At 40.2% G+C, this 13,763-nt stretch overlaps 1 protein-coding gene across 3 annotated transcripts in view; it reads left to right on the plus strand.

Annotated features, from left to right (window-relative positions):
- The window catches only part of Lrmda (leucine rich melanocyte differentiation associated), a 1,001,791-nt gene extending 993,330 nt beyond the window's left edge, over window positions 1-8,461 (plus strand). For 2 of the 3 annotated variants that reach the window (XM_076931235.1, XM_076931236.1), the window contains one exon: window positions 6,149-8,461. In XM_076931235.1, coding sequence (XP_076787350.1) covers window positions 6,149-6,228 — 80 coding nt within the window. In that variant the 3' untranslated portion in view covers window positions 6,229-8,461. The remainder of the gene's footprint in view (window positions 1-6,148) is intronic. The other variant, XR_013109409.1, reaches the window with a different exon arrangement.
- Window positions 8,462-13,763: the final 5,302 nt, after the last annotated feature.

Raw genomic sequence — 13,763 nt, forward strand, 5'->3', positions numbered from 1 at the left:
GGGTCACCTTTTCCTTTTTGGCTGTTCCCTGGATCAAGTAGAAAGCTTGTTTGATGTCTAAGCTTGGACTCAGACGCAAATGCAAGACACTCTGTCTAGGCATAGAGGAAGAACTTGGTCTTTCTTCTGGAAAAACTGCTCCCTAGGACCCCTTCCCTTAGCTGTTTTAAAATCTCTCATCCTGTCACTTTGCCTTGCTTATAGTGGCTTATACTGAACCTTTTGCAGGATATGTATGCCTGTCAGCCCTGCTAACTCCTTCTTAGATCCACAGGGGAGCCAGTAACATGTCACATGGCTGAGGTCAGGGTATTGAGAGAGCACTTTCTCAATACTGTAAACTATAGGTGCTTCTTCCCTTTCTAGGCACCACTTGACTCCTATGCAACAAAAGTCTGAGCACATGGGGAGTGGAAACGTTCCTTTCTGGTAGATGCCTTTTACAGCTTTGAAATCCAGACAGCATTCACTTTACTTTTGCTGTATTTTTGAGGGGAAAGGTGTTGAGAATGAAAATACCAGCATCAGCATTGAAAAACAGAGACCCTTTTCCTGCCACCCCACCTCTTCTTTATTAAGACAGATACTTAAGCTGCCTACTTTTTTTTTAATGTTTGAAATGTAGGAAGGTCATATCAGAGGTTTTAGATAAAAGGGTACAGGACTAAAAGTTCCAAATTTGATAGGATCTGTTTAAGATGTTTATGCAGATGTATATGTGCATATATATGTATGTATAATTTCTTAAATGAATTTAGCAGATTGCCATTGCTTAGCCTTCCCTGTACCACACCCTGTTATTAGGACTGGGTATTGGAAATGGAGGAGGGAGGATATGGACTTACATAGTATCCTATGGTTATCTTATTCTAGAAACTTCCACATGGGCCCAGAGGGACTCTATTACTACATTTTCCTTCTCAGTTACTGAACTGCTCTTCCTCTTCAGAACCCACCATCATTTTCTGCCAAGGCCACATGACTCTGCATCCTTTCCTTTGAAAGATGAGAGATCACTGTTCTGCCATCTTTGCCACTGTCTAGAAAGCTTCACGTGGTCATAATCAGATCACAGGCTCCTTGTCAGTGTGGCACTACACTCATGTTCATGACAAGAACATTTAAAGTGGTGATTACCACAAGTATCAATAGGGTTAAGACTTAATTTTTCTATTTTACAAATTAGTGGCTTGGTCTTCATCAAAAGCAAACTCAGGCACTCTGATGGGATAGTTAGGATATCGAGATGTGGTGTTATGTTAAAGTCAGTGAGACGTAGGGCTGACAGTGGTCAGCATTCCCAACCAAGAGAATCAACTTCGAGTTGCTGATACCCTTCCCATGTAGAGTTTGGACTCATGCACAGTACTCTGACTGATCCTGTATTATTAGGATATGAATAGATAGATTTTAAGACCTAACTTAGTACAATTGGTCACATTGAGCATACCTCTTCCATAGGAAATAACCCAATTTCATAAAAGTAACATTTAAAAATACCCTGTTGCCTATTTCACAATTCAAAAGGACCTGCTATGGTTATCTTTGTCTTCATCTACGAATGGGGAAGATAGGGAGGGTAAGGGACCAATGTACTTGGCCAATAGACATGAGGGGCTGATAGTAAGAATGAGAAGCCAGAATAGAATCTGTACTGGACTTGTAGAGCGGTATGTCAGGACCCCATTTTCTAGATAGCAAGGATCACCCTGCCTGCACCCCAGCCCTAGCTGTGTCTCCAGAATGGTCCCTGTCACTGCAGTGGGCATCTAAGAAAAGAGGCCAATTCCCACTCACCAGGCAGTGCAAACCTGCATAATCAGAACACTTGGTGCAGAGGGTGGGAACATTGAAAAGATAAAGGACCTCTTTAAAACAGATTTTTTCCCTGTGCATTTTTTTTCATAATTATAGCTTTAAGAGCTTATGGTGATGGGAAAAACTGGCTACTTAAGAAAAATTAGGAGTCTCATCTGGCAGGAGAGGATTCCCCAGGGGACAGCACACTGTCGTTTTTCAGAGCCCCCCAAAGAACCCCCCCCCCCCCGCACTGACATCTGCGCATTGGCCTGATGTATGGCCAGCCTGCCTCACTATGGCCAAAGCCTTGTGTTTTAATTAAAAACACTCTGCATGCCACTAAATATGTTGCCTCCCTCCATTTCTGCAACCATAGAGTCTGAGGAGATACAAACAGAATCCATTGCAGATGTGTCAGAGGCTACGGCCTACTGACTCACCACCACATCCCAAATTCCAGCCTCAGAGAACCTCCCTGTGAAAATACAAAGTGCAAACAAATGGTCCCTTCTGCAGCTTTGCACAGCCTCGGGCAGTTACTCTAGTTGAGGAAGAAGGTTGGAGTGGGGACAGGAGCTACCCATACAATCAAAACTATGACTTCATAAATGACTTCCTTGAAGAATAAAAGTCCTCTGGCCACACATGGGTTTGTACCCTTCTTAATGTCTTTTTTTTTTGTTTGTTTTCAAGTTACAAAAGTCATATATTTTAGTAGTTGCCTCTCTACTGTGAGCTCCCACAAAGAATGTATGGGGGGGGGCAAAGCTAGCTTAATTTAATCATCTGTATGTCTCTAGCCTGAGCACCCTCATCCCCAGGCTAGCACCAGCAGCTAGGTTTTATTTGGAGTTGCCAGGCCAAACATGGGCCTTCCCAAAGCAGCCCCAGCCTACGAGAGTTTAATGACACATCAGCCTTCTGATCACCTTAAGTCACCCAGCTATCAATGGGGAAGTGCCATTCCCTGTAAGGGTAAGATTGATTTAGCTTATCTGTAGGCCCTGACCCCACAGCTCCCACAGACCAAAACTGCCAGGAGCTTCATGGGCATGGCAAGTATTGGAAGGATATATAGAAGAAACACGCTGGTACTTCAGGAGCAGAGGAGAAAGACTTTGCATGTTAGGAAGTGATGTCAGCTTGCGTTAGAGCCCCAGACAGTGCTCGGATGTCCTTGGCATAATATGGCGCTGGTATCTCTGTCAGCATCTCTGTTTTCTGTCACCATGCACAATCCTGGGCCTGTCTCCAGTCCTGACAGTGTCTTTTCAGATCAGGTTAGTGCCAGCCCAGAGACCAAGTCAGCTTCCCAGCACACAGCCCCTTTGTTTGAAGTCTGCCCTTTTGTCATTAATGCACTCAATGTCTATTTAAATCTGACAGTGAGTGCAGTATCTGTTTTCCCATCAAGAGATCATTGACAATATTAATAACTCACGTCCTTGCCTCTTTTTCCAAGCGCTGACACCTAGCCACGGTCTCCTGCATTCATCAAACAGCCCTCTCTCGCCAGGATGTCTATAAACAGTCTTGCTTCCAGGCCCAAAGAAACAGGGCAGGCCTTAAAAAGGACTTTTATCAGTGCCAACGAGAGATGTGTGAGCATGGCTCAGAAAGCAGCCCGGGCCCAGTGTTCCAGGAACACTGTTTTCCATCTGTTTGCATCTAGAGTGGAAATTCAAAATGGAGAGGGATGGAGAGAAGAGACATGGAATACTTGAATGTGTGGGCAGGTTTATGGAAAGGAGTGCAACCAAGGTGGGACAGTGGTCTGTGTGCACATGACTGCCTGTCATGCGTTTTGCTCATGAGAAGGACTGTGCTCTTTATGATATCTGGCAGCCCTCTCCCCATCTTTTTATAAAAATGCATGCTGTCCTGGTATTGTAGGAAAAAAAAAATAACATCCTTTGTACTGCCCCTCCAGACTTTTTGAGGGTTTACTTGAATCAGCCAGGTTTAAGACAGCCCTTTGTGGGGTTGCCCATGCATCTAAGGCATACTCAGCCAAGCCACTGAGGGAGGTAGAATGTGACCAGACCAGCCCTTAGACCACCAGGGTTCTGGCATTGATGAGGATGTTAGCACAACTCTTAGGCACTATAAAATACAATAAAGGGAGCAGCTCTGTGCCAATAGCTGAAAGAATGGGTCACAAGAAAGATCTGAGTGAAGCTTCACAAAGCTCAATATTTCCAGGCACTAAACCAATACAGAAAACCAGAAACTGGGGACTAGGGACATGGAGAGGCAGGAAAGCCAAGTCAAGCAGGAAGAGTAGCCCACAATAAAGCTGTCTATGGCAACACAGCAAGCAAAAAGCCAGGTCACAAATGATATCATCCTGTCCCAACTCCAACTCTGAGAGCTCCTGGGACCTGGGTAACTTTCAAGTGTGCCTCTGACTGTCCAAAGCAGGGCAGATCTACACTACTCTTAAAAGTTTCTATACATTATTTTAATCCTTATTTAAGAACAAAGTTTAGAGAATGTAGAGGCAGATTGATAAAGGCCTTACTAGGCAAGCATGAGGACCTGAGTTTGATCCCCAGAGCCTATATAAAAAGGCAGTATACAGCTGTGTACATCTGTATTCTCAAAGACAGGGCTGGGCAGGAGGAGCCTGGAGTATCATTGGACAGCCAGTCTAGTTGAATCCATGCACTCCAGGCCAATGAGAGACAAAACAATAAAGTGGATGGTATTTGAGGAAAAAAAAAAAAGGAAGACAGCTAACTAACATCAACCTGTGGCCTCCATAGACACATATGTACACATACCCAATAACATGCACCCACACCCATTCCCCTACACACATACACATGTACCTACATCCACACACATACACATGTACCTACATCCACACACACATCTACATACCTAATATACATGCACCCACACAGATATTCTCTCTCTCTCTCTCTCTCTCTCTCTCTCTCTCTCTCTCTCTCTCTCTCTCACACACACACACACACACACACACACACACACAAAGTGTAAAAGTTTGTAACACTAACATGTCACATGGAGAACATGGTTGATCTCAGATCAATGAAGAATGGTAAGTGTTGCTATCACCCTGCCAAACTATAATCATGTGCAGAGGGGGTGATTGTCACAGGCAGGTGTGTGGCTCATGTATTAATTTTTATGGCTATTTTTTCTTTGTCTCCTGTGAACTTGAGAGATTTAAGTCTCATTTGTTCTCAGATAGCTATGTGCAAGAGAATTTTAAGTTAGTTCTTCTAAAATTGGAAAGAAAAAAAAGTGGTAAAAAGACCAACAGAGGTTATAAATATTTTCTTAGGAGAATACTTTTTTTTTAACTAATAATGTTATAGAGTTTTCACTATAGCCAGTATCTTCTAGATAATTTATTTTGTAGTGATGAGTGCCAAAACCAGATACTTCCACATTGTAGGCAAGTACTATTCTTCCAAGATACCTCCTTAGCTCTTGACCTTTTTGAACAGAGCTTCACTATGAACCCAAGTTGACACTTGAAGTCACCATCCTTCTACTCTATCCCCTCAAGTCCTAGGGTTACAGGAATGCACTGCCAGGCACAGAACTGTTGCTATGAGGATTTGTAATATGTAAGGACGAGTTGGTTAGAGCATCTTCCCCTCTTCTAATGCTGTTTCATAGTGAAGTGTCCCACAACTACCATGAAGGACAAAAAAGTTTTTTCAGGAGCCAGAAATTATATATGAAGTCAAATTGAAGATGAAAAATCAAGTGCTTTTTAATATGAGAAATGAGTTGCCTCAACCTCAATGAGGTACCTAGCAGTGGGGATGTCTCATGTCAATGGCACTTATTACTGTCTGTATGGTCTTCAGTCAGCACAGCCTCTCATCTTTAATCACGCAGCATGGGCCTGAAGCCCCCCAGGATTTAGAAAATTCTCTCTGGAAGTCAATAATATTGATTTCCAATAAAGGACTTTGAGGTAGTCACATTTCTACAAAGATTATCCTGTGGCCCTCACTTGGGCTGAGTTCATCTGATTTAAACTGAATTTTTTACCCTTAGTTCTAAACTAAAGATAAGGAAATCTGGGGGCAGGGGTGTCATGCTATATTTTGAGAAACCGTTTGTCAAATTAGAAAAGTTCTAATTATGTGAGGAAATCACACATAAAGCTGTTATTTCTAGGACTCTATTCTTGGTAGTAACATTTCATTGCAAGGTCACCTCTAAGGACAAGAAGGTACAGTCTTTGTCATCTTAATCTACCTCCCATCAGATTAGCAGTCATCGTGCATGCCTGTTTAATAACAACTGGATTTCTGAACTATATGAATTGTGCTGCCCAGTAATAATTTTCCTTTCTGTTTTGCAGGTGTCCTGGGGAAAGGTCGCTATTTTTACTATGGAAAAAACTCAGAGGGTAACAGATTCATCAGAGATGACCAACTCTGAAGCTAAATTCTGCACGCCTTAGCCTGCTTCATGACAATAAAATGGAAAAGCAAGAAAAACCACAGGCTGCCTCGTGTCTCTCTAAGAAGGCTGTAACTTCTGCTTTGCAGTACCTTGTGCCTACTTTGCTAGGCCTGTCACGATCATCTACCGCCCTTAGACTGAGTGGTCACAGAGAGATTGACATGATTGCCCTTAAGCAGGTCTTATCCACCAGGGTGACAGACAGCAGCAGCGCAGTACCAGGGTTGACAGCCCGAACACCATGACAGATTGCCTGGTCTCTCCATTGCTCACCAGGGAACAGGGGTCACACCTGGGACCTCCTCAGGCTTGCTCACTGGCTGTGGTATAGTGAGAGAGGCTCTCCTGGGCTTGCTTCTGAGTCAAGTCCTTTGGTATCACTGTGCCTTCAGCTTATTCTCAGTGGAGTAGCCAGTGGTACAGAGGAAGGGCATATACTCTTTATCTCTTCAGCCTACATAGCAGGCATTATATTAACTAATTCATAAACACTGTCTTTTATCATTGGCAATGCATTCCTATCCATAATCTTTCAAAAGACACAACTTCTCAAGCAAGTCATGTACAATTCCTGAATTTCCCCAAATCACTGACTACAAAAGCATTTTGTTGTTGTTGTTGTTGTTCAAAGTCTACTTGTCCTGAACATGTCCCAGGGTTAGCCATCGTTCCTGGCACAAGGGTCTGGCAACACCAGAGATTCTCCTTCGGTTTTTACTATATATGTTCAGCAATGGCTATGGCCATACTTACCCTAAAAGGACAGGCTGCCATGTCCTTTGGGTGCTATTTAAATGTAGTGAGATAAGGAAAGATGGTGTGATGGGCCAGGAGGTTAGAAAACAAATGGGAGATTATAGACACTACCCAGCAGACCAAACAGGTTTGATAGGTTTCCTGTTTCTCTAAGAACCTCTCAGAAGTCAGACCCATGGCTGATGAGAGACGAAAAGATCTTTCTGTATCTTTGGTCACTTGCTGGCACTGATATCACAGGAAAGCAAGCACAACCATGCTAGCCAAAGGGCTGTCATTTTGTCTACAACTGTCCCAGGCAAGCCACTCTAGAAGGCATCTGAAAGCCTTCTTACCCTTGACACACCTTCTTTTGGTAGTATGCTGTGTGTTCATTTCCCTGGGTCTCCTAGCTAAGAGAGAAAATCCTCCAAGAATCCCTCCACGTTTCAGACAGCAAGAGAGTTGCTAATGGAGAGTCAGTCATTGGATCTTCAGACTCTGAGCTGTTGGAGAAGGACCTTGTTTCTCAGATCTAGTCTGTTTACATAGCCTCTGCTGTACTGAGTCAATGGGGCCTTGGAGTAACACATATCCTGGCTGAAAGGAGTCCTGCATGGAGATTACACAACCTTCATTCATCAGCTGTTGGGAGCAGCTAATGCTAAAGTCCCTGAGACCATTAATAACTAGAGATTATACAACCCACTCATAACCAGGGTTGAGTACCTTCTCTCTGATCTACACAGCAGCACTGAGAGCTAATGGTTTACATTCCCATCATCAGGTCCCACCTTGCCTCTTTGTTTAGAGGCATCAGAACCTTCGGTCCATTGCATATTATGAGAGGCAAGGCTCTGTGCAAGGGCAGTGAGACCAGTCTGGTGTCACAGCCAATCTAACAGCACATATATCCCTGTCTTCATAAAAGGCTTTAACCCTGCCTCAAACAATAAAAAAGCACTTGTGAACTGACCACAGAATTTTTCCATCTTTATTTTTCTTACTTGTTTACTTTTCTTAATGTCAGAACCATTTGTATCATGGGCAGGAATGTCTCCCTCAATGTGAGCTTTGGAGGCAAAAAAAGAAAAAAAAATTGGAGTGAGTTATTGACCACACAGTTTCCTCCTCTTTGGGTTGTTTGTTTTCTTCCAGAATGGTGTAATAACTTCAATTAAGATTAGCTTTAATTATAACTTGCGTAAAGGCCATCCTGGCAGTATATTCATCTTAGTGGTGGAATTAAAGTGAGTTTTGTTTCTCCTAAGTAGGAATGATGATAATGAATTATTGTTGGGTTGTGTACAATTCCATTGTCTATTGAGCAAGATCTGCCTTTCTAGAACTGGACTCTGGTCTGAATTGGCAGGAGAGAAAGCCCTGGGCCTTGTTTATCTAAAATCTGTAGGAATTTCCCAAACCATGTTTACAAAGTAGAAAATTACAGGGTAATAAATTCATCTGAAACCCAGACATGTCTCATCCTCCCCTTTGCACCTGTTTGTCTTCCTTCTGCTGGGCTCCACACAGCTTGTTCTTTGGGGAACATTCTCAGACAACCCTATTTCCCCTTCCCAGGACACTGGTCTGAGTCCAGAGAACTGGGAGATGCATGGAATTCTGGAGCCCTCTGTTGCCTAGGCAAAGTCAGGGAGACAATCTTTTCCCTAACTAAGACAGTTTTCTAGAACAGTTTGTTCCTAGGGGAGCACTGGTTTTAGATTGTGGGAAATCCTATTACAAGTGCTATAGCAATCATTTGCTCTTACCTGTACCAGCCTTGCTCATAAACGCTCCATCTGTTTGTTGCTTTAAATAGAGGCACATTACAAAAGATTATCACTAGATCAGTCTGCATGTCTCCATGTTGTATGTTTTCACATACTCGTGTGTATTAAAGAATAAAAGAAAGCAAACTATAGACTAAAAGAAAGAGTGTGTGTGTGTGTGTGTGTATGTGTGTGTGTGTTTCTTACAAAGCTATATCTTCACCACTACAAAGGGAACCATCCTTCTTGCCCTTTGTAAGAAATAGCCTTCTTAGTTAATATGTAGAATAAAAACAATCTATATGGCTCTTTCTGTCATAACCTCAACACGACCCACAATGTGCTACTTTCAAGGGCAACCTATGTCAGATATGTGTCACTGCCTGATGCCCAGGGGAAATGCTACAGGGCTCACTGTGACTCTTCCTTGTTGCCCATCTGGTGCAGTTCATCCAATGTGACCTTCATTACATGCTTATTCCAGTTTTGTTTCCAAGAAACCACCTTCACTGAAGAAGGATGCTACTATTAGTTGACTCTGGTGTCTCTAATTTGTGTAGGTACAGTATTATAATCTACCTTGAGTAAGAAAGGGAAAGAAAAAAACACCAGAAAAAGACAAACCATGCTAGTCACCTGTTTGTATGACAACCAGGTCATTTAATGATGGCATAGTACCCTGTGTTACTTCTGTTGCTTCTGCCACTGTGTACAGTTCATATATATATATTTTTTATTGTATTTTTATTTAGCATGTGCATATGCACACACATGTGGCTCCTTGCCACTGTTGGTAAACAGAAGCCAGAGGATAATTTTCTGGAATCAGTTCTCTCCTCCCACCACATGAGTCCTGGAGATGAACTCAGGTTGTCATGCTTGTGGCAGGTACCTATCTATTCCCACTGAGCTACCTTTCCAAAAGCATTGTCTTTCAATATTTGAAGAACATCTCAACAAAGCCACCTCTCCAAAATCATTGTCTTTCTTCAGGATTATCTGAAATTTCCCAGTATTTGTGATGCTCCATTAAGTAATAATATCAGAGTCAGTTAGTTACTCTATGGTGGAGTAGTAATCAATTGTGTAAACATTTGTAAACATTAACCTATCACACTGTGTGAATGCTCTTCTGAAGGAGAACCAGGATGTGACCCAGAGATAAACCCATGCAAGACAAGAGGCTAAACTAGGAAAGAGGGGTGATTTCTAATATGGAGAATGTGTTATGAAAACATAGTGGGACACAGTTGGTATGACTGATGATAAATACGATTATCCGAAAGAAGAACATGGAAATAGTCCAGATATGGAATCTTAGTGGATAAGGGAGGGTTAGATACTGAGAAGAATGAGAGAAGACAATTTTCCTCTAAGCCAAAGATGGAGGACTATTTCTCTGCAAAATGAAGTCACATTGGGTGGTGCCACAGGATATACTCAACAAGTTTCCCCACCTAGAATAACGAAGCAGTTTGGAGTAAATGTATTAGAGGTGCCAGGGGACAAATGTGCCTATGTATAATAGCACACAGGGCCACCACTGACTGGTTCTAGCTTGTGTATAACAGCCCATAAAACCTACCATCCTAAGGTACCTTCCCTAGACCAGATAAAAGTGAAAGAAAAGACAGTGTTTGGGCAGGAAGAGAGAAAGCTTTATAGTCTTGTGAGTCTTCACAAACTCATTAAGTTCAGACCTAGATGAATATCTGGATAAAAATACCACAAAAATAAAGATAGTTAAGCAAACAGATGAAGAAGACATTTACATAAGGCAAAGATGACAAGAATAGCTTTGAATACCTTTTTGTCTTAGGAGGGAAACTTATGTCATGGGCAATACAGACAATATTAATATGCAGAGCACCCTGGGAAATATTTCTTGTCACATCAATTACTAAATGTAGCCAGCAATTTTTGAAGTCTAGCGTCTCACAGTCACTCCATGTTAAGGGATCGAGTGCCCTCTTCTGGCCCCCACATGTGATATACATAAAGTCATACAGGCATACACACATACATATAAAGGGAAAAATATATATATTTTTAAAATTAGGAATGGATTTGGATATTTTTGAGGATAATTTTCTTTAGATGCTAACTTTTCAGTTCAGGTGCTTGTAATGAGAGGAGCAACACCTACTGCTGAGCTCGACTGCAGCTTGTAGTTTATTCCAGGCATGGAGTATCAAAATAGGGAAGAATGAATATACATTATTTATTCAATATACAAGAATTACATTTACAATGTTATAACTTAAATAAAAATACTTACTTTTTGTTAAAGCCAGATAAAAATGAGTTTAACATGTAGGTGTAGTTTTAATGCTATTATTTAACATAATGGAATCTTTTCCTTGGAAAAACAGCACTCTGACATTCATCACATAGGAAGATTTGTTTAAGATTATGACAATAATGGAAACAGCTTTTCTACAATATACTATAATTTAATTAAGAGGAAACAGTGACAACTATGGATTCTCCTAAAATGTTTACCTACTGCCTTGTCAGACTTTAAGTTATCAAATCCTCATAAGTAAGAGGGGAAAGTAGAAGATGGAGGGAAGAGAGAAGATCTTACAAGATTCCTGTTGTTGATACTTGTGAATAAGTTATTTCCTAACTTTTCCCTGGACTCCAAAATAAATGTGCATTTATTTTTGTTATCATATCACATAGCAACACACATACATACCTCATATCCAACAAGTTCATATCTACTTGGAGCCTCTCTTTCCTAAGAATTGGTGACATATTTTACAGCTTTCTCTGACTCTAGTGCCATGTTGTCATGATGGGGTTTTTTTCCTTCCTTTTAGACTTTTATGTCTAACTTGAACATGTCCAATGACTGTTGGGCTACAACAGAGCTCTTCTATTCTAACTACAAGATGTCTTTACCGTCTCGTGTTTTATTATAGAGTGTTCACATTTCCACGTCTATTCCCAATACCCATCTTTTCCTGTTTACATGCAAAGGCTTTCCTTCCTAAGGTGGTGCCTTTTCCATTGGGTAGAAATGCACCATGCGATGAAGTTATTCAAACAGGATAGATAGATAAAAACCTTCAGATGGAAAAATCTCTTCTGTCTGCTTCTTACAGACTGTAATTGTTATGCCGAATCAGAAAGCTCCACTTTTAAAGAGATCACATTAGAGTGTAAAAGTATCTATTTAATGTTGCAAGCACCCCCAAAGTCTAAGATGATGGTGACAAAGAAGGTGGCTGCCACCAGGAAAGAGTCACCAGAGATATGACAAAATAGGTTTAACTATAGCTTAGAAATTTACATTTAACTGTTTGAAATAAAATTTCAACTCAATTGGGGGAAAGCCTTTATAGATTTACATCTATAACTATTCAAATGTATAATTTAGATATATAATGTTGGCTCATCATATGCAAAATGATTTTAAAAAATCATTTGGCCTAGTTTGGTCTATGAACCATTTTAGTAGGCAGAATTATTTAGGCTCTTTTCTTCTAGTTCATTCATATATATTTACACATTATAGGTAGGTTCTGCTGTAATTATTTTATATTGCCAACATCAGTCAAGCACCATTTCTGCAAGTTTTATTAAAATATAGTGACTAAAAAATGCTGATAGCCAACATATGTGCTTCTAGGACATACTAGAAATACCTTTAATATTATACACTATCATTTGTATAGAAGGGCAAGAAAGAAAAGTAGCTCTAAGCAGTTACAAACCAGAACTTGAGTTTATTTTTTACTTATTCTGTCTTCTTTCTTCCAGATTGTCCTTGCTGGCTTTGAACCATCTTTTCAAGTTATGACCATTTGTTTTGGTAAATGTGTACACTCGGGTACTCACTCCATAAGTATTTATTGGGCCACTGTGAGGAAAGATTTGTTGTCATAAGAATTTCTGATACTGAGTCTCATCAGATAATTCACTACAATACTTGTATGTACCTCATCTACCTGGACAACATGAATAACCCCTCCCTCCCTCTTGTAGCTACTGGAATCAAATGGGCTCTCTGATTATTTCATTACATGCAGAATTAATGCTATTGATTAGACTCAAACACATTACACATTTGTTGTACTCAATTAGAACCAACCAATTCAGTCTACCAAATTGATATTTTAAAAAGCCATTTGCTATTTAAAAAAGAAAAATTAAAGGAATGGTAAAGACTGCAAATCTCAATGCAGGAACACAGATATGTATGTATGTACATATGTATGTATGTATGTATGTATGTATAAAGAAAAAGATGAAATGTCCAACGAAGAATTCAAAAGAATTAAAAAACTATGATTCAATAGAATGAGTAAAACAACTCAAGTATAGACAAGAAATTCAGTAAGGTTGGAAAACATCAGATACAACTCTTAGAAATAAACTTAAATAAAAAATACACAATCAAAAGTCCCAGTAATAGACTAGATGAAGCAGAAAATCTTTTATTTGAAACATCCCAATAAATAAAAAAGTTAAAAAATTAAAAACCGCCTCTGGGATGTGTGAGGTACCATTGAGCAATAAATACTAAAATTTAATAAATGTTATTTAAGTAGAAAGGGAAGGGAAAGTCAGAAAGCATACTCAATGAAATAATAACTGAAAACTTTCTTTAAAAATTGGGGCAAAACTGGGTATAGTAGTTCCTTAAAAGACTGAACAAACACAAATACTAAAGGTCCTCTGAGCAGCACATTATACTAAAAATCACTAAAGTCCAAGACAAAGAGGAGAGTATAAAGACAAAATGAATAAAACATGCCTAGTCACATTTAAAGTAATGTCCAATAGACTAACAATTGATTGCTTCATAAAGCATGCCACAATAAAATGATTTGATTGAATCCAAAAACGAACAAGCAAAATTGAAGTAATTTATCACCACCACACCAGCTTATCAAAGAATCCTAAGAGAACTCTGCATCTAGAAACAAAAAGTAAGCTATAATCCTGAAAACTTACAAGGCACCCAGCGGTAAATGGAGAAAAATGCCTATCAAC

Source organism: Arvicanthis niloticus, chromosome 3 (assembly GCF_011762505.2).
Source record: "Arvicanthis niloticus isolate mArvNil1 chromosome 3, mArvNil1.pat.X, whole genome shotgun sequence".
Lineage (NCBI taxonomy): Eukaryota > Metazoa > Chordata > Mammalia > Rodentia > Muridae > Arvicanthis > Arvicanthis niloticus.